Raw genomic sequence first — 22,443 nt, 5'->3', positions numbered from 1 at the left:
ACAATGTTGAAAGTATATGTTTAAAAAGAAAAAAATACAAAATCAATAAACTCCCACCACAGAAAATTAGGGAAAAGAAGAACAAATTAAATCTATAATAAGCAGAAGAAAAGATAATAATAATAATAATAAATTAGAGCATAAGTCAACAAAACTGAAAATATAAAATTAACAAAGCCAAAACCTGTTTTGTTTGGAAAAAAACAATAAAATGGACAAGCTTCTAGCCAGGCTAAGAAAAAAGATACGGGGCACAAATTACAAATGTCAAAAATGAAAGGGGAGAGAGCACTACAGACCCTATGGACACTAAAAAGATAGACTATTATGAACACTTTTCTGCACACAATTTAATAAAATAGAAGAAGTGGACCGATTTCTTGAAAGACACAATCTTCCAAAACTCACATAAGAAAACGTAGAAATCTGACATTATAGGATTGTAACAATTAAAGAAATGGAATCAATAATTAATTTTCTTCCAAAATATAAAGCACCAGGCATAATAAGTTCACTGGTGAATTCTCCCATGCATTTTAGAAATAAATTATGCCCATTTTCTACAAACTCTTGCAGAATACAGAAGCAGAGGGAATACTTCCCAGGTCATTTTATGCTGCTGGTATTATTCCAATATAAAAAACTAGACAATAACATTATGAGAAAATTACAAACTTACAGACCATTGTCTCTCATGAACAAAGATGCAAAACCCCTCAATCCAATAATATTCAAAAAGAATTGTGCACCATGACCAAGTGGGGTTCATCCAAGGTATGTAAAGCTGATTTAATATTCAAAAATCAAATAATGTAATTACCACATCAAGAGGCTAAAAAAGAAAAATCACATACCAATAGATGAGGGAAAATAAATGAACAAATTTAATACCAAATCATTGTAAAAAGTCTCAGTGACCTAGGAATAGAGGGAATTTTCTTAAATTGACAAGGAAGGTCTACAAAATACCTTCATCTAGCATCTCAGTGGTGAGAAACTTCCCCACTAAGATCAGCATAAGGCAAGAATATTCCTTCACCACTGTTTTTTAGCATTGCACTGGAAGTCCTAGCTAATATAATAAGACAAGAAAAAGTAATAAAAGTTACACAGATTGAAAAGGAAGAAATAAAAGTTGTTTTGCTGCAGAGACTTAAGTGCCCATGTATAAAAGAGAGTCATCAGCAATGCAAAAAATACTAATAAGTAATTGTAGCAAGAATATGGGATATAAAGTTAATATACAAAAGTAAATCACTTTTATATACTGGTAATGAACAAGCAGAATTAGAAATCAACAACACATTGCCATTTACATTAACACAGTGAAAAAGAAAATAGACATAAATTTAACAACATATGCATGAAAGATCTATATGAGGAAAACTACAAAGCTCTCATAAAAGATACTTAAAAAGCTGAGTAAATGAAAGCATATTCCATATCCATGGACAGGAAGACTAAATGTTGCCAAGATGTCAGTTCTTCTCAACTTGCTCTGTAGATTCAACACAACCTCAATTAAAAATTAGCAAGTTATTTTGTGGATGTTGATAAATAATTCTAAAGTTTACGTGGAGAAGGTAGGAGACCCAGAATAGTCAACCGAGTAGTAGGGAAGGAAACAAAATTGGCGCACTCACTATGTGACTTCAAGACCTACTATAGAGTGTAGTAATCAAGATAATTAGTTATAGTGAAGGAATAGACAAATAGATCAATGGAACAGCATAGAGAGCACAGACACAGAACAACATAAATATAGTCAACTGATCTTTGACAAAAGACCAAAGCCCATACCATGAGGAAAAGAAAGTCTTCTCAACAAATGGTGCTGAAACAACTGCACACCCACAGGCAGTAATAAATAAATACAAATAAAAGGAAATTTGAATGTAGACCTTAAAGCCCTCACAAAAATTAGCTCAAAATGTATCCTAGACCTACATGTAAAATGCAGAAGTATAAAACTCCTAGAAGATAACTAGAGGAAAACCTAAATCACCTTGGATATGGTGATGACTTTTTATATGCAAGACCAAAGTTACAATCTATGAAAAAATTGGATAATCCAAACTTCATTAAATTTTAAATCTCTGAGAACAACAATACCAATAGAATGAGAAGACAAGCCACAAACTGGGAAAAATGTATAAAGACCTATCAGATAAAGGACTGTCATATGAAATATACAAAGAAATTCCATAAATGATATTGGGGAAACTGGACATTCACCTACAAAGAATGAAATGGTATCCTCATCTTATATCATACATGAAACTTAATTCAAAGTTGATTAAAAACAAACATAAGACCTGAAACTATGAAACTCCTAGAAGAAAACATGGAAGAACTCCTCAGTATTGGTCTTAGAAATGATTTTTTAAAATTCGATACCAAAAGCACAGACACCAAAAGTAAAATATGGGACTAAAATAATCGAAGTTTCTGCATAGCAAAGAAAACAATCAACACAATATGTGAGAAATTTATACAAGTAAATAGCAAAATTAAACAAAAAACCTGATTAAAAATGGGCAAAGGACCAGAATAGGCATTTTTCCAAAGATGGCATACAAAAATCCAGTAGTATCTGAAATATTCAATATCACTAATCAGAGAAATGCAAGTTAAAACCACAATGAAATATCACAACGATTAGGATGGTTATTATCAAAATGTCAAAAGATAACAAGTGATATGGAGAAAAAGGAACCCTCGTACACTTTTGGTAGGAATGTAAATATGTAGCATTATGGAAAACAGTATGGTGGTTTCTAAAAAATTAAATTTTGCTCCATATAGATCCAGCTATTTTACTCCTGGGTGTAGACCCAAAGGAAATAAAGTCACTATCTTGAGATAGCTGTACTTCTGTGTTCATTGCAACATTATTCACAATAGCTAAGGTATGGAAACAACCTCAGTGTTTGATAAATCAATGGATATTAAATAATAATAGATATTAACCTTAAAAAAGGAAATCCTGCCTTTTGCCACAACATGAATTAACTTGGGAAACATTGTACTTAGTGAAATAAGCCAGACATAGGAAGACAAATGATGCATGATCTCACTTACATGTAGAATCTATAAAAGAGCCAGACTCATAGTAACAGAGAGTAGAGTGGTGGTTACTAGTGGCTGGGGGTTGGGAGAAAGTGGAAATATGAGTCAAAGCATAAAAGCTTTCCATTATTAGATGAATAAGTTTAGGATACTTAATTTATTACACAGTAACTCTAGTTAATATTAATGTAATGTATATTTGAGATACGCTACTAGAGAAGTCAAGTGTTCTCACTGCATACACACACAGTTAATGGTTGGGGTAATTGACATATTGACTACAGTTAACTAGATTGTGGTAATTATTTCAAAATGTACACTATATGAAAACATTATATTGTATACCATAAATACAATTGCATTTGTCAATCATATCTCAGTAAATTGGGGAAATACACGCTCTCTCTCTCTCTCTCTCTCTCTCTCTCTCTCTCTTTCTCTCTCTATCTCTTGCACATAACTCTTAAAACTCAATAAGGGCCGGGCACAGTGGCTCATGCCTATAATCACAGCATTCTGGGAGGCCGAGGTGGGTGGATCACCTGGAGTTCAAGACCAGCCTGGCCAACATCATGAAACCCCATCTCTACTAAAAATACAAAATTAGCCGGGCATGGTGGTGCATGTCTATAATCCTAGCTACTCAGGCAGTGAGCTGAGATCACTCCATTGCACTCCAGCCTGGGCGGGAAAAAAAAAAAAAAAAAAAACCTTAACAGTAAGAAATTATTATCTGGGCCAGGTGCAGCGGCTCACTGCTATAATCCCAGCACTTTGGGAGGTCAAGGCAGGCAGATCATGAGGTTAGGAGTTTGAAACCAGCCTGACCAACATGGTGAAACCCTATCTTTACTAAAAATACAAAAGTTAACTGGGTGTGGTGGCATGCTCCTGTACTCAGGAGGCTGAGGCAGGAGAACTGCTTGAATCTGGGAGGTGGAGTTTGCTGTGAGCTGAGATCATGCCACTGCCCTCCCACCTGGGCGACAAAGGGAGACTCTGCCTCAAAAAAAAAAAAACATAGGTCATGCACATTGGCTCATGCCTGCAATTCCAGCACTCTGGGAGGCCAAGGTGGGCAGATAACCTGAGGTCAGGAGTTTGAGACCAGCCTGTCCACCATGCAAAACCCTGTCTTTACTAAAAATACAAAAATTAGCCAGACATAGTGGTGCACATGGGTAGTCTCAGCTACTCAGGAGGCTGAGGCAGGAGAATCACTTGAACCTGAGAAGCGGCAGTTGCAGTGAGCGAAGATCATGTTATTGCACTCCAGCCTGGGTGACAAAGCAAGACTCCATCTCAAAAAAATAAATAATAAAATAATAAAATAACAACATAAACAGATGTCCAGTAAGCATATAAAAATATGTTAAACCTCATATGTCTTTAGGGAATTGCAAATTAAAAAATACAATGATACACTATTATACACCTATTAAAATACGCAAAATCTCAAACACAGAGAACACCAAATGCCAACAAGGATGTGAAGCAAGCAATGAACCACTCATTCATTGCTGGTCAGAGTGCAAAGTGATACAGTCACTTTGGGAGACAGTTTGGCAGTTTCTTACAAAACAAAACATACTCAATATACCATCTAGCAAAGGATTTGAAACCAAAAGGAGTTGGAAACATGTTTACACAAAATTCTGCACTGGGATGTTTATAGAAGTTTTACTTATAATTGTCAAAACTTGAAAGCAACTGAGATTTACCGAGATCAGTAGGTGCCTGGAAACTATGGCGCATGCAGACAACGGGACATTATTCAGCACTTTAGAAAAAAGCTCTCAGGCCCTGAAAAGGCATGAAGGAAGCTGAGATGTATATCACTGAATGAAAGAAGCTAGTCTGAACAGGTTGGTGCTGTATGATTTCAACTACAAGCATACCTCAGATACCGTGGGTTTGATTCCAGACAAATGCAGTAAACCAAGTATCACAATAAAGCGAGTGAATGTATTTTTGGTTTCCCAGTGCATATAAAAGTTATGTTTATACTGCAGTCTATTAAGTGTGTAATAGCATTATGTCTAGAAAAACTGTGGATGCGTATATATATATATACACAAACACATATATGTGTATACATATAGCATTATGTTTAGAAAGTGCATGTGTGTGTGTATATATATATATGCACACACACACGCACAATATATATATTTTAAAAACATACACACATTTTATATATTTTTTATATTTATATGTATATTTTTAAAAAGTGTGCATATACACAAACATATGTATTTAATTGAGATGGATTCTCTCTCTCTCTCTCTCTCTTTCTCTAAATATATATATATATATATATTTAATTGAGATGGAGTCTCACTCTGTCGCCCAGGTTGGAATGCAGTGGTGTGATCTCAGTTCACTGCAGCCTCCGCCTCTAGGGTTCAAGCAGTTCTTCCACCTCAGCCACCAAGTAGCTGGGATTACAGGCGTGTGCCACTATACTCTGCTAATTTTTATATTTTTAGTAGAGACGGGGTTTCACCATGTTGGCCAGACTGGTCTCAAACTCCTGACCTCAAGTCATCGTCCCTCCTCAGCCTCCCAAAGTGCTGACATTACAGGCTTGAACCACCACACCTGGCCACCAATGTACATATCTTAATCACAACTTTGTTATTACTGAAAAATGTGGTCATCTGAGTCTTCAGTGATGTTGACGGCTGCTGACTAATCACAGCAATGTTTCCTGAAGATTAGGGTGGTTGTGGCAATTTCTTAAAATAAGATAACAGTAAAGTTTGCTAGACGAATTGACTCTTCCTTTTATGAAACATTTCTCTGTAGCATGCAATGCTGTCTTGATATCAGTGTACCGTGGGTAGGACTTCTTTGAAAAATGGAGTTCATTCTCTCTCATTCTGCCATTCCTTTATCAACGAAGTTTATTTAATATTCTAAACTCTTTGTTGTCATTTCAACAATGTTTATAGCACCTTCACCAGGAGTAGAATCCATCTCAGGAAACCACATTCTTTGCTTATCCATAAGAAGCAATTCCTCAGCAGTTCACGTTTGATCATGAGATTGCAGCAGTTCACTTACACCTTTGTGCTGCACTTCTATCTCTGTTGTGGTCACCACATGTGCAGTTGCTTTCTCCACCAGAGCCTCAGACCCCTCAGAATCATCCACGAGTCTAGGAATTAACTTCTTCCAGATTTCTGCGAATGTTGGTATTTTCATCTCCTCCCATAAATTATGAATGTTCTTAATGGCTTCTAGAATGGTGAATCCCTTCCAAAAGGTTTTCAGTTTCTTTTTCCCTCAGATCTGTCAGAGAAATCACTATTTATGGAAGCTGTAGCCTTACAAAATGTATTTCTTAAATAATTATACTTAAAAATTAAAGTTGCTCCTTGATCTATGGACTACAGAATATAATGTATTAGCAGACGTGAAAACAGCATCCATGTTTTTTGTACATCTCCATCAGAGTTCGTGGGTGACCAGGTACATTATCAGTGAGCAGTAATATGTTGAAAGAAATCTTTTTATCTGAGCAATAGCTCTCAATAATGGGCCTAAAATACCCAGTAAGCCATGCTGTAAACAGATGTGCTGCCATTCAGACTTCATCATTGCATATATAGAGCACAAGCAGAATAGATTTAGGGTAAGTCTTAGGAACTCCAGGATTTTCAGAATGAGAAAAGACAATTGACTTCAACTGAAAGTCCCCAATGCTTTAGCCCCCCACAAGAGAGTCAGCTTCTCCCTCAAAGCTCTGAAGGCAGCGGTGACTACTTCTCTCTAGCTTTGAAATCCTATATGGAATCATCTTTTGATGAGTGTTGTTTCATCTACATTGAACATCTGTTGTTTACTGTATCCACCTTCATCAACGATCTTAGCTAGATCTTCAGGATAACTTGATGCAGTGTCTGTATCAGCATTTGCCGCTTTGCGTTGCACTTACACGTGATAGAGAAGGCTTTTTTCCTTAAACCTCAAGAATCAACTTCTGCTAGCTTGAAACTTTTCTTCTGCAGCTTCCTCACCTCTTGGCCTTCAGAGAGTTGAGGAGAGTTATGGCCTTACTCTGGATTGTGTTTTGGCTTAAGGAAATGTTGTAGCTGTTTGATCTTCTAGCCAGACCACTGAATCTTTCCCCGTATCAGCAATAACCTGTTTCCCTTTATTATTCTTGTGTTCAGTGGAGTAACACCTTTAATTTTCTTCAACAGCTTTTCCTTTGCAGTCACAGTTTGACTGTTTGGCACAAGAGTCCCAGCTGCTGCCCTGTCTTGCATTTTCACATGCCTTCCTCGCCAAGTTTAACCATTTCTAGCTTTTTATTTGATGTGAGAGATGTGCAGCTCTTCCTTTCCCTTGAACACTTAGATGACATTGTAAAGTTATTCGTTGGCCAAATTTCAATATCATTTATCTCAGGCAGTAGGGAAGCCTGAGGGGTTAGGGGAAAAAGAAGGAGGGAGAGAGGGATAGAGAATGGCTGGTTGGTGGAGCAGTCAAAACATACGTAATATTTATTAAGTTTGCCATCTTAGATGGTCATGGTTCAGGGCACCCCAAAACAATTACAATAGTGACATTGAAGATCACAGATCACCATAACAGATATAATGATAATGGAAAAGACTGAAATATTACAAGAACTACCAAAACGTGGCACAGAAACATGGAGTGAGCACATGCTGTCGGAAAATGTTGCCAACAGACTTGCTCCCGGCAGGTTGCCACAAAATTCCAATTTGTAAAACATGTAATATTTGCAAACTGTAATACAGTAATGTGCAATAAAACAAGATATGACTATGTATGACATTCTAGAAAGGGCAAAACTATGGAGAGGGTAAATAGATCGGTGGTTAGTATCGGCTAGGGGATAGGAGGAATGAATAGGAAGAGGATCAAGCATTTTTGACCTGGTGAAACTATTCTCTATGATATCAAGTGGTAGATACATGCCATTATGCATTTGTCAGAACCCATGGAATGTGTAACACCAAGAATATACTCTAATGCTAACTATGGATTTTGGGTGATAATGATGCTTCATTGTAGGTTCTTTGCTTGTGACAAATGTAACACTCTGAAGGAGGATACTGATAATGGGGAAAGCTGTGCATGTGTGGGAGTCAGGTCTATGAGAACTAGTTCTTTTCCGCTTTGTTTTTCTGTGGACCTCAATCTCTTCTAAAAACCAAGTTTATTAATTTGAAAAAGTAGAGGGCGTAGCATCTAGTCACCACCCTAGTCTCCTTTCTTTCCATACAGCTGATTGTATCTTCTGACAGCAGGAGTTATCATCGCCGAAAGTGCTTGCCAAACTATATGAGCTTCTCAGTTTTTATTTCATGGAAGTCATCTGGGTAACACAAGAAAAGCAAGCATCCATCAGGCTAGCAAGTAGTCAAAAACAAATAGTACCTACTGTGCCCAGGGTGCTGTTCTGACTGCTAGGAAGGCATCTCTGAACGAATCAGACTTCAGCCCTGTTCCCATAGAGAAAGACAATACAAATAAGTAAAAATCTATGTGATAGGGATAAATAGTATGAGTGAAAATAAAAGCACCTAGGAAGGGCAGAGTGTGCTGAGGGGTGGGGTGAGGGAGGCTGTTACTTCATATAGCATGAGCATTGTTCAGAAAGCAATAAGACAGTTGTCTATTACGAATCTGAGGAAAGAGCTTTTCAAGTGAAAGGAAAGGGCTGGAATGGGAGTGGGGTGGGGAGGAGGCAGGCAGAAGAGAGAGATTGGGTATCAGGCATCTTACGATCCTATTAGGTGACAATTGGAATGAACATGAAATTCTGTGGAGTACTGAGAGATTGATTTGTTATAGAAACCAGAGCACTGACAGCTTTCTAGGTAATGATGTTATTGGGGCTCTCAGTTACCCCAAAGGGGGCTTTTTCCTGTTCGCTGTTGCAAAGCCAATACACAAAACAAAGTGATTGTCAAGCAGTACTGTCTTTACTCAGTGACTATGGAATTGGAGAAGTGGACAAAGGAGCTAACAAATTAATTTCTCAGCTCCTGAGAACCAGGCAGTTGTAAATACAGGGTAACTTTAACATAGTGGTTGGGCATTAAGAGCAAGGAGAGGAATATTTGTGCTTTTCTTTTGAAGGGACTGAGACTTTCCCGGAATCAAGGAGCTGCATCTTTTCTGTTTTTTTCTTGGTCTCCTCCAGTCATTGCCATGGCGACTGTGGACTGTCATGATGCTGGTGGGAGTGTCATTCAGCATGGAAACTGGATTATAATAAAGCTAGAAGTTCTTCAGAGGTTGAGTAAGCTGCAGTTGTGGATTTTGCTAGCTTCAGCTGGTTGCTTTCCAAGAAGGGACTTCTGACCACAGACATCCTGTTTGCTAAATATAAGCTGAGTTAAAGCTGAATAGGAATCTAGTTTTGACACATTGGCATTGCACTGGACAACAAAAGTGGGCTAGGAATCCAACTAAGTCATGTAGGCACTGCAGTGGGTCACAGGGAGTGACTGACTCCAGTTGTGTTTTGCTTCAATAACTTGCTTTTTCTATTAGGCTGAGACATCTTGCTATTCTTAATGAGGTATCATCAACCATTAACTGGTTGACCCCAATCACTTGGTCCATATTTTCAACCTTCACAGGAGCCATGCTAGGTCAGATAAAGGATATAACTTCTTTTCCTCATAGATCCTTGTGAGAGTTTCTGCTTATAAACTGTTTTTTTTTTTTTTTTTCCAATCAATTCTTTCTGGCAGACCTGTCCTTTAGTAGGTATAAAGAAAAGTCAGGCTTTGGTCTACAGCATATAAAATCTCAAAGAGTTTTAATTAACATTTCTTTTACTAAAAATTGCTCAACTAGGTTTTCTGAATACATCTCCTTAACTTCCTGTAAATTTCTTTTCATGGCTTTTGATAGAGGCATGGCAGTATGGAGTTAAGGATGCTGGCCAGTGTGCACTCAGCACCTTCCAAGTTCTTTAGTCTTAAGTAGATTGGTTACACTTCTTACTCTTCCTTATTTGTAAATGCAATATTAATATCAGCGTCTATCTCGTAGTATTCTGCATGTGAAGAGCTCAGATCACATTGTATGTACCCAATGGACATTCATTTTTATATTTTCTATTAGGATTTTTAAACACAATAGTCTATGCAGCAGTAGAATTCTGACATACTTATTATAGAAGCAGAATGTGGAATCTTTAATTCTCATATTTCAGTTTTTACCATTAACTCTCTGATCCAAGTACCATATAAAACTAGCACATATTCTTCAAGATATGATAGACTAAGTTATTCTATGTTTTAAAAATGTTATAATAGTTTATGAATATCTTTTCTTCTAAGCAACCTAAATCAAAATTATTTTCAGTGATTGGGGTTTTCCTTGAGGGTTCATGTGATAGGTTTTAGTAAGTATTAATCAAAGACCGCCAAAAACAATCAAGAAAAAAATGTTAGAAATTAATAACGAAAGCTATCATTTATCATTTGCTTATGTGCCAATCATTGTGCTTATAGGTTAATTTAGATTACAGTGATTCTGTATTTAGTATCACATTTGATGGCATAAAATTATAGTGAAGGAAATCCAGTCACACATTACATTTCTGCAACTCCTATGGAAACTAGTTGTGTCCTATACTGATCCTTTTTTCAAGTGTGGTAGGAGATTTTGCTATCTCAAAAAGATCATAACCTCTTGGAAGGCAGGTGGGTTGCCTCATATGTGGTTTCTTCACTCTGCAAAGCAACTTATTTCAGCTCTGTGTGTATAATAAATACTTAAATGGAGACATACTTTCAAAAGTTCTAAAAGTCACTAAGATATCTTTGTAAAAACAGTAGTATAAGGACTAAAGATCAAAAGCAAAAGAAAGCAAGCCTTAATTTAATCACTTGCATATTTCTTTTCATAGAATGCTTATTTTGTTAAGCTTTTAGCTTCTTCTGGCACAGTATAGGTGTTGACAGAAGCTCTCTTTTTCATTTCTAGATAAGTCAACCTGTAAACAAAGCCTGAAAATAAAAATGCTTGCTTTGAAATGATTTTTTAAAAATCGTACAAGGATTCAAGGCTGCATATGTCACATCTTAATTATGACTATTTAAGATAACAACAGTAGTCACTTTATGGTTAATAGAGGCTGGCACTTCTGTTTGCAATTTGCATTTAAGATATTTTTATAATTCCTCTTTCTTAGGAAATTAAGATCCATGCCTTTCTTTTTCTTTCTTTGCCTTTGATCTTGTGCTTCCCGAAATGTGTTGCTCAGAACACTAATCTCATTATATATCTCTCAGAAATAGATCCTATCTTCAAATATATTTGGAAAATGTTGTATGAAATGTGCTTTTAAGAGGTTCATTGTATATTAGAATAATACAGTTTGTGAAAAGTTAGGAAGTAAAGGAAAATTAAATGTTGCCTAATCACAAATTTTGCAATGTTTTTTGTTCTTGGAAAATGTCCCTCTCTCCCATACCTGGGGATGGTAGTTAAAATATTTAACCAGCACATTGGCTCACCAGCCCATCTGCTGACCATCTCTTTGTTTCCTCTGCTCTTTTGGAGCTCCCGTAAATGACTGGGCAAGTAGAATTGAAAGCATCTTTTAGCTGTGAATCGGGGCTTACAGATGGGCACTAGAAATTGCCTTCATGATGCAGTGCCAACCCAGGGTCACCGTGCCCCTACTGGGGTGCAGCCTGATTGGCAAAGGCATCGACAGATAGCACAGGTGTTGGTCTTGGTGCTGGAGCAAGTTTCTGGGACCTCTGCTGTGCCAGACCTCAATCTCTTGGTTGCTGTACTGTGAAGAAACTTAAGAGGTTCCTGAGTGAGAGGCTATGGTGATAAGACTTACTGGAACAACTACTCAGAGAACTTAGTGCAGTAACTATTTACCAACTGGTTTGAAAGTATTTACTATTCTTTCTCCTCCACTGTACCAATGTATGCCCCAGCTGATTGTTGGTTCTGCCGATGGAACTTGTCAACACTCCATGTAATTCTAGTTCTGTGGGACACCCTTGGACAGCTGCTAATCTATACCACTTGGATGTGTGAAAATGCATCATTTTCTCTATCAATTGCTTATTACAAAGCCATAGTGTTTAAATATGCAGTTCTGCTCAAGTGGAGAATTATCAAATTTGGGGGTAACTTCTGAGCTTTGTAGAATCAAAAAACGAGATGGCACCAAAAAATAATGACAGATACCTTGAAGCATCTGGATTGAGGGGTGAATTATGTTACAATATGATAAAAATGTCTGATAACGTAGTGTAATCTTTCTGAAAAAATGTTGCTAATGTAAATCTGACTAAGTCACTCTATTGTCATCTTGTCACATTTTGAGATTAGAGTTTGATACGCACCCACTCACCCACCCACTCAGAAACACACGCATGCAAATAAGGATGATTGTATGTAGAATCCTTATAGTATAATCTTCATTTACCTTTCTATGGCATGTTTTTTTAAATGTAAAAATATTCACTGATGCTCAGGGATCAAGAAACTACAGAGGGTGTGATGAGTTTCTTATAATAGAAATTATAAGAAACTCATCACACCCTCTATAGACTAGTTCCTACTTCTTTAGTCTCTTTTCTCATTATTCCACTAGGAAAATTGATCTATTCCCTTGTCTCTAATGAAGTCTTGCTGATTTCCACCCATCAGTAGATTTTGTATCTGTTTTTGTTCTGGAACTCGTGAGTATTATTCAGAATAATGAATATAAAAGAAACTGTACAATAAAAGGAGATAAAATAAGGCTAGCAAGATTTGGGAGACACATAAGACCTACTAGAGAGAGAACGTCGACTCGGGAGGCTAAGATAAGAATGGGAAAAATATATACCAAGAGTGGACTGGGCGCCGGGCACGGTGGCTCACACCTGTAATCCCAGCATTTTGGAAGGCTGAGGCCAGTACATCACCTAAGGAGTTCGAGACCAGCCTGGCCAACATAGTGAAACCCCATTTCTACTAAAAATACAAAAATTGGCTGGGTATGGTGGTGTGTGACTGTACTCCCAGCTACTTGGGAGCCTGAGGCAGGAGAATTGCTTGAACCCAGGAGGTGGAGGTTGCAGTGAGCTGAGATTACCCCACTGCACTCCAGCCTGGGTGACAGAGTGAGACTCCATCTTAAAAACAGACAAACAAAAGAGTGGACTGGCTTAGGAAACAAGGCTAAGATGTTTCTTAGAGAATAGCAGGGAATTTCCTCCAATAAGCTATGAATTTTGGAGAAAAAGATCGATATGGAAGGAAGATTTTAAGACATTTTGTTATGATTCATTAAGAAGATATCCTATGAAATAGTTCTGGAACGTTCCTCAGATATTCTAACTATCAAGCTAATATTTGATTGTAGTACAGAGACTCATCCTGAAATAAGCCAGTGACATATTTTTGTTATAAAGGTAACATTTAGTCTGTGATGCTCTTTCTAATTTGGTTTTCTAAATGTATTCATTTTCAAGGTTCATAGCTCTTTCAAGAAGTTTTGCATAGTATTTTGTTCCTCAGTGATGTTGGGAATGGCATTAAATCCTGTAAAGTGTTGACTCTTTCTGTTTGCCATCTATGTATAAATTTTAGGAAGAAATGTCTTGAGTCTCCAGCCAGAATAAATCCTTAATTCCTAGCTCCAGGATCACTTTTATGCAGCTTTCTGCCAGTGTTTGGTCCACCGTTCATACTGAGTGGATGATCCTGAGCTTGTTAACATACCCTTCTACTTGGTCATTATTGCCTGTAGGAATTTGTAACTTTCATCAGGTTCAGAAATGAATTAAGATGGTTACATTTTTTGTATTTTTCTAATTAAATCAACATTAATTTCTAAGCAGTGTGAACTCATATCTCTGTCTTTGCACTTAACACATTCTAACTATTTGTTTATTTCTTTCAAATTGTGACATAATTGAGAGTAGGGGCTGTGTGCTTTGTTCTTACACTCAGCAACACTGTCTGGTATGTCTTGAAGTGCTACAAATGTAAATGAATGAATGAATTTTATCGACAATCTCCTAAGTAAGAAAAGAAAGCTAAGGGGAAATTTTATATCTATCTTTCTTTTTTTTCTTTTTTTGAGATGGAGTCTTGTTCTGTGGTGCAGGCTGGAGTGCAGTGGCATGATCTAGGCTCACTGTAATCTCCGCCTCCTGGGTTCAAGCAATTCTCATGCCTCAGCCTCCCAAGTAGCTCGGACTATAAATGCGTGCCATCACGCCAGGCTAAGTTTTGTATTTTTGGTGGAGATGGAATTTCACCATGTTGATCAGGCTGATCTCAAATTCCTGACCTCAAGAATTCACCTGCCTTGCTTTCCCAAAGTGCTGGAATTACAGGCACGAGCCACTGTGCCCAGCCCTACCTTCTTTGAATTAAAAAAAAAAGAAAAGAAAAGAAAAGAAAAAAAAAGCTGAAATATAATGAAAGCAACATAGGGCTTAGGCTGAAATACCTGAATTCAATATCTAGCTGTCCCATTTATCAGGAAATGTTTTTAATTTCTTTGAACAAATTGCTGAAGTTCTCTCAATCATTTTCATCAAATACAAATAATAATCCCTACTATACATAGTTATCATGATGATATAAGATTAAAATTCTTAGAGTAGACCTTCATAGAGAAGGTAATTAAAGTCAGTTTATTTAATCTGAATGAATAATGTATTGACCAATGGCTAAAGATGAGAGGCTCTATAGGAAAAACAGAGTCAGGGACAAGAAGTGATGTCCTCCTGACTCCAGATTGCTTAACACAGGAAAAGTCCATGGAGTAAGAAATTTGTAAAATTTCTCTTATTATTGAGACATTTTCTTGCTCTAAAATAGTAAGAAAAGACTGACTGACCTTTCAAGGGACTGACCTACCATATATTTCCTGACTCATCAGAGAAAACACAATTTGTAGGTGAATCAGGAGAACCGGCTTTTCTGCGGTGCCAAACATAAAGTAAAAGTTTGGAAGTGTCATATCTACCTAAAAACTCTTTTAATTTTTTGGTCAAGTCAAGGGACACCCTCATCTCTTAATCTTTTTAAATTAACCACATTTTTTATGCAATGTGCATACATTAAGGAACAGTAGAGAGATGGAGTTTTAATTTTTACCAATTCAATTTAAATGCAAATTTTAACCACTCACATGATGCTACTGTGTACATAATTAAGCATCATTATATACTACATGAATCATTTAGAAACCGCCCGAGAGCCATTCTACAATGTAAAACATGCATTATACCAACAAGCAGCCAAATGATGTATATGTCTGTCCTCATTAATGCTCTTTTTGAATTATAGGTCAACCGATTATGGAACAACCTATGAGAAGCTGAATGATAAAGTTGGTTTGAAAACCATTTTGAGCTATCTCTACGTGTGTCCTACCAACAAGCGTAAGGTAAGAAATGTATATTCGGCATGCTACTCATTCATGATGTGATTTTTTTCTTGGGTGGCTAACCTCTCTAGCTACCTAAAAATCCATTACAGTTAAGCTGGGATTAGAAATGTTAGGATGAGTTGATGGATGTTAAGGTTGTAAAATGTCTGACACATCATAATTTTCAGATCAGCAGCTGTGAATGTCAGAGGGCGAGAGATAGGTAGATCATTACCATTTCCGAAAGGCAGCTACAAAGAATGAGTCTTGTTGAGTGGATGCTGCAGATTCTCTTGTAAGAGTTCCGACCAGTCAATCATAAGAATTAGAATGAGCCTTGACAAGACAGCAGGAAAGATGGCTTTTCCTCTGATGTCCCAGTTTTTCTTTAACATGGAACAAACGGATTAAGTAGAATTTAACTGAATGCATTGTCCTACAGCAGATAGGAAGTTTCATTTTTAATGTTTGTTTAGTCTGCACACAAATGTCAGGATGAATGCAATGTGCTTAGCAGAATAGGGTAGCGTGGAAAGAGTGGTAAGGTTAGTCCCTTCTGAGCATGGATCTTAGCTGCAAGGAGCCTTGGAGAACATCATATATGACACCCTTATTTGCAGATAAGAAAACTGAGATGCAGAGAAAAGAAATAGTCTGTGCCCATTGCAGAGTTACAGCCACAATTGGGACTAGAATTAAGGTATCTTCGTTAGCAGTCAGTCCTGCTTTTTCCTCTGTGCCATATGTCTCCTGTTAAGACTGCTTACCTACTCCTCACATACGTCATTTTTTAGGAAGAAAATATTACTTTTAAATGAGAAAGACATTATTTGTCTCAGAAGAGAAGTGTTTCTACATCTATACCTTTGTTTTCATAAACTTGCATTATCAAATTCTGAGTTCTGACAAAACTGCTAAGTGTTACATACATTACATGAACGAGTAATATTAATCAGGGAAAAGAAATGTGTCATTCATGAACATACCCTAAACCACGACGTGTTATGAAGGTAGCAGTGATGTATATGTTCTCATCTCAGATTTTTCATTAGCTACTGTTAGTGACCTTGGGTAGGGTCTACGTTTTGCCAACTGGACTGTGGAAGGTGATAAAAATGTCTCTCAAGCAATCACTCTCAATTCTGGCTGCATATCAAAAAGACTTAGTGGTCTTCAAATGTGCAAGCTCTAGTCCCACCACTCTTGCTCTGGATTGGGGCTCAGGTAACTGTATCTTGATAAAGCTCCCCAGATGCTTCTGATAGATATCAAGGATTAAAAATAACTAATATAAAGTGTAACATGTTCTCTCTGGCTGTAGGCATTTCAAGTTTTTCAGTAGAAGCAGCATAACTTTTCCGTTGAGCATAGACTCTGGAGTCAGAAGACCAGTAAAAACCCAGCTAAACCAATTACTACGTATATAAGCATGGTGATGTACCTAGTCTCTCCAAGCACAGCAGCATTCCCTTTAAAAGGGGGACAATTACATAGTACCTACCTCATGCGGGAGGTCATAAGGACTGTATGAAATTAGGCATTTCAGGTGCTTAGCACAGAATAGTAAAAGCTTAATTAATGTTTTCTCTTCATTCTTTTTTCTTTCTGCAGTGTCCAGTAGAACTTTCAGTGATGATAGAAATGTTCTTCTAAGCTCTCCTGTACTTTAGACATTAACAATTTATGGCTGTTGAGTGTTTGAAATATGGCTGGTGTAATTTGAGTAAATGGATTTTAAATTTCATTTAATTTTAATTCATTTAAATTGACATAGCCATGTGTGGCTGATGGCCAGAGTACCACACAGCCAATAATGTCAACCTCACAAATTTAGGATTATACCTCGAACATTCCTATCTTCCTTTTACTGGCTGGTTACTTCATCAACAATTACAGCTAAACAGTTTTGATCTGCTGTATGCAGTCCCATATTGAGTAACTGAACTAATATCTTTTATTTATATAATGAGATTTAGTTGTTTGTTGGCTTTGAATCGATTTTTGTAATCTCTATTGATTTTTCTTCTTGTTCACATTTTTAGCAAATTTAATTTAATAATCAACAAACTGTATGCTAGGCAATGCACTATGCACTGTAGGATATAAAGAGAAATAAGCCAGTGACTCATCTTCAAAGGTCCTGTATTCTATACTAAATGTGGTATGACTTTCTGTAATTGAAAGACCCCTGAACTGAGATTCAGGAATCCAAGTTTCTGCCTTGAATCTAATTCTACCTAACAGGTGACTCTGGGTGAATCATTTACATTTTCTCCATTTGTAAAGTCATATAGGGAAATGGAAGAAATTTACGGCTTAAAGAGACCTCAGAATAATCTAATGATAGTCTCTGTTTTATTGATGCTGTTAGAGAGAAAAATGAAAAAATAAAAATATGCCAAATATCGAATGTGAGTATAAGCTTTTCTGTAGCTGGAGATTATGCGGTGATGACCTAGAAACTCCAGGATTGTTTTCAGGAGCAAGACTTAAGCAGTGGGACTCTCGAGTCCAGATGTAACTGCTGAGACTAGAAGGAAAACAGAGAGGCAATACAGCAGAGGCTAACCATTGAATCCACTCAAGTCATTACACCATTAATCAGACTGCATAATTAGTCCATAGTTATTTGAAGGACTTTTAAAAGGGCATTTAGCCATGGGCATTTTACTGATCTTAAGACTTGACACACCCTTGTTTTAGAAAAAGGGAAGTCCCTGTGTGTGACTGTGAGGGAATGGCTTTCTCTAGGACTGTTACCCTTCAGAGCAGAGGTGGTCCTAAGCTGTTTAAATCACAATGTTATAAGTGAACCTAAAGGAAGGGATATTTTCCTGTACAGATAAATGAGGCCTTCAGAGTCATTTTCTGAGATGCTGATAGATTTAAGAAATATTGGAGGACAATGAAGGTCTTAACAACGGTACAAAAATCAATAAAGTTGACATAGTAGTATATTTGTACAGTTTTTCTACTTATGAGGTGAATTTATCACCATGAAATATGTACGCCGCCTACCCAATGGACATATTTGAATCAAAGAGATAGTACTTGCACAACATTTTAAAGTGTGAATATATTTTCTCCGATCAATGAGAATTTATGTTAAAAAGAGAAAAGAAAGGAATTTCAGGCTCTGTTAATTATGCAGAACAAAGACAGTGCTCAAATTTGCTCCAGTTCTCCTGGGACTTGTGCCATCCTCCAGTGAAAAGGGCAGGATCCTTTAAAAAGTTGTATAATTCTTTCAGGTCTCCAGGGTGCCATCTAGCAAGTTAAAATCTTTTGTACCAGGTACTTCTCTCTGCTTTTCACACTATTGGGAGCAGCTGGAATAAAACTGACAGCATCAGGGTAACTCTCTGCATTCCCTGAAACCTGTTTTGCCTTCACTTTCTTGTAGCTATTTTTAGCTGTTTATGCGGACAAGAGCAGTTCTTCGATCATCATGTTTAAAGCAGCAGGCTTCATGCCTTGGCTTTGCAGGCAGCTTGTTAGGGGCACTACCGGGGATCAGAGTCCAGAATAAAACAGGATCTTATTTACAGTTTAAATTAATGATCGTCCATTGGCTGTTTTCCTGCAAGCCTGCTGTAAATTACAGCAGCTTTCCTTGACTAGTGTCTGTTACAGTAAAAACTGTAATCTCAATGTACGTCGGTGTAAGGAATCTTTATTCAGAGATAGAAAGAGGGCTCCTAGGTATTAGCCTAGATCATTCACACTGTCTTTCAAAGGAACCCTGCGTCTGGCCTCTGATATATGATGTTGGCCCAAAAGAACAAGGCTGAGTGGTCCTAGTGCCACAGGAAAGGCAGTCTGGCTGGCTGTCACCATGTCTCAGAGGGAGAACAATTCCCCCGACTCCAGTTCATGATAAATCCCAAGGCTTGTTTGTCAACAGAGGTTTATTGGCCATATACAGTCTGCTATAAGAAAAGATGATTTAACCTGTACCTGAGAGGAACAGCTGGGATGCAGAAGGTGATGGGATGAACAAATACAAATGTAGCAAAGAAAAAAAGTTGAAATCTCCATTTCACTCTTAAATTGTCTCTGAGTTTATGTGTATTCTACCTAGAAAGAAGACTTCCATATACTCTGTGTTTCTTCATCAGCAACACCTTTCCCATCACCCCCAACCAGCCTTAGCGTTTATCCCTTCACAAGGGATCCTGTAACATCTTCAAGGATTAAAGAATACAAAACCCCAGCCAGGCATGGTGGCTCACGCCTGTAATCCCAGCACTTTAAGAGGCCAAGATGGGAGGATCACGAGGTCAGGAAATGGAGACCATCCTGGCCAACATGGTGAAACCCTGTCTCTACTAAAATACAAAAAATCAGCCAGGCGTGGTGGCGTGTACCTATAGTCCCAGCTACTCAGGAGGCTGAGGCAGGGGAATTGCTTGAACTTGGGAGATGGAGGTTACAGTAAGCCGAGATTGTGCCACTGCATGCCAGCCTGGCAGCAGAGCAAGATTCCCTCTCAAAACAAAACAAAAAACAAAACCCCCAAGTGGAATTCTCTTAGTGAATTCTCAGCACACATATTGTAGCAAAGAAAAAATGTAGACAGTATTTGTTCTTTACATTTTCTGCACCCCCTTCACACTCCAGTTTCTTCTCATTTCTGTGTTAGCACCACTTAATTTACATCATTCCTGCTAAGAGACTCTTGCAAGACTTTCATTCTATAAAGAGGAACACATTGATCATTCCTACAGGTCTCTTGGTACATACCAGCATTAACTACTGTTTGCGTTTTCTCCAGATGTTTAGGTTTTAATTACCACTTTGTATGTGACACTTTCTAAATGAGGGTTTGATTATTGACTTACTGTCTCTTTATATCTGAACATGGTTAATTCCTCTTGTCATTTGTTTGGGTGGTTTGTATGTCATGTATGTGACTTTTTTTTTTAGGTGCAGTCTCACTCTGTCACCCAGACTAGAGTGCAGTGGTGTGATCTTGGCTCACTGCAACCTCCACCTCCTGGGTTCAGGCAATTCTCCTGTCTCAGCCTCCTAAGTAGCTGGGAATACAGGTGCTCGCCACCACACCTGGCTAAATTTTGTATTGTTAGTAGACATGGGGTTTTGCCGTATTGGTCAGGCTGGTCTTACACTCCTGACTTCAGGTGATCTACTCGCCTCGGCCTTCCAAAGTACTGAGATTACAGGTGTGAGCCACTGAGCCTAGCCTTTTTTTGTTTTTTTTTTTCTGAGATGGAGTCTTATTTTATTACCCAGGCTGGAATGCAGTGGCACAACTGCAACCTCCGCCTCCTGGGTTCAAGTGATTCTCCTGCCTCAGACTCCTGAGTAAATGGGAGTATAGGCATGTGCCACCACACCAGGCTAATTTTGGTATTTTTAGTAGAGACAGTAGAGATGGGGTTTCACCATGTTAACCAGGCTGATCTCAAACTCCTGACCCCTGGTGATCCATCTGCCTCAGCTTCCCAAAGTGCTGGTGTGAGCCATCATGCCAGACCTATGTATGTGACTTGAGGACAGCAAAGAAGGGTAGTTGATAGTATCCACCATCTTCTCTTAGGAAGAATCTCATATTTATACTCATTGAATCTGAGCCTAAAAGATGTTGGGATATTAAAATTCTACTCGTTTCTTTAACAGATATGGAAACTGAGTCCCAGGGAGTTTGGTGACGTTTCTGAAGTTACATGGAACTGGGGAATGATAAACTAAGATCATTAGACCTTGGAAGTAAACCTTAAATGCCACCTCTTCTGTAAACTCTAATCAATTTCCCTAATGAGGCTTGCTCACTTCCTCTCATCTCCAACACATCTGTTTTCCTTTTTTTCTAGCGCTTTACTCTCACTTCTGATTATAGTTGTTTTTGACCATGTCTGATCCTCCCTTTAGAATGCAAGGTCCTAGATGGGATACAGTGCCTTAATCAGCTATGTATCCTTCAACGTGCTGAGCATAGGATTTTGGTATACAGTAGATGTCTAATACATGACTCAGTATTTGAATTGAACTTTGGTTGGCTTTTGGACTCCAAGGCTGAAATTTAAAAAATGAAGTGCTCTGTGAAGTCAGCTTTGACTCATTTATTTTCTCTAATTATAAAATTAATTATTTCAAGTGAATAAACAAGAACACTGAAGAATCTCTGTAGGTTTTAGTCATTTCTAGGTCATAATGTATAATTTTGTCTGTTCTAACCAAGAAGAACATGATTAATATTTAAAATAGCAGGACTTTGCATAGCGCTCACTTGACGTTATCTAGTGAGGCCAAGGGGAGCCAGCATATTGTATAATACATCAAAGGGGGTGCATGACATTCCCTCGGTGGACAAGCACCACTTGCTCATTCCACCCTCTTTGATCTGTCCCTTTGTACACAAGATCATCCATTTGCCTCTAATCTTTTTAAAAAGAATGTATGTTTCATTCATGAAAAAATGGGATGTGTGAGGTGGCTCATGCCTTTAATCCCACCACTTTGAGAGGCCAAGGAGGGCAGATCACTTGAGGTTGGGAGTTCAAGACCAGCCTGACCAATATGCTGAAATCATATCTCTACTAAAAATACAAAAAATTAGCCAGGTGTGGTGGTGGGCACCTGTTATCTTAGCTACTTGGGAGACTGAGGTGGGAGAATCACCTCAACCTGGGAGGAGGAGGTTGCAGTGAGCCAAGATCACACCACTGTACTCCAGCCTGGGTGAGACAGAGTGAGACCCCGACTCAAAAAAAAAAAAATAAATAAAATAAATACCATTTGTGAATTCTGAGACATAGTGGAAGTGGCATTTTCCAAACTTTAATAAGAGTGACTTTTTAGTGAATAAATACTTAATTCCCTACACATAACCTGAGGAATCATGGCCATAGGGAAAGGTCTTCTCCTTTGATCCTTTTTTGGGTGTAGCTGAGTGTTTATGTTTCAGTCCATGAAGCATTGTTCTGTTTTCTTCTTGTGCATTAAAAACATAAAGT

At 37.8% G+C, this 22,443-nt stretch overlaps 1 protein-coding gene across 6 annotated transcripts in view; it reads left to right on the top strand.

Moving 5' to 3' along the window:
- The window catches only part of SORCS1 (sortilin related VPS10 domain containing receptor 1), a 613,910-nt gene that overhangs the window by 330,785 nt on the left and 260,682 nt on the right, over positions 1-22,443 (top strand). For all 6 annotated transcript variants that reach the window (XM_035269025.3, XM_035269024.3, XM_035269023.3 and 3 more), the window contains exon 3: positions 15,385-15,484. In XM_035269025.3, coding sequence (XP_035124916.3) covers positions 15,385-15,484 — 100 coding nt within the window. The remainder of the gene's footprint in view (positions 1-15,384; positions 15,485-22,443) is intronic.

Source organism: Callithrix jacchus, chromosome 12 (genome assembly GCF_049354715.1).
Source record: "Callithrix jacchus isolate 240 chromosome 12, calJac240_pri, whole genome shotgun sequence".
Lineage (NCBI taxonomy): Eukaryota > Metazoa > Chordata > Mammalia > Primates > Cebidae > Callithrix > Callithrix jacchus.
The sequence above is the reverse complement of the archived record's forward strand: the minus strand, read 5'-3'. Positions and strand labels throughout refer to the sequence as shown.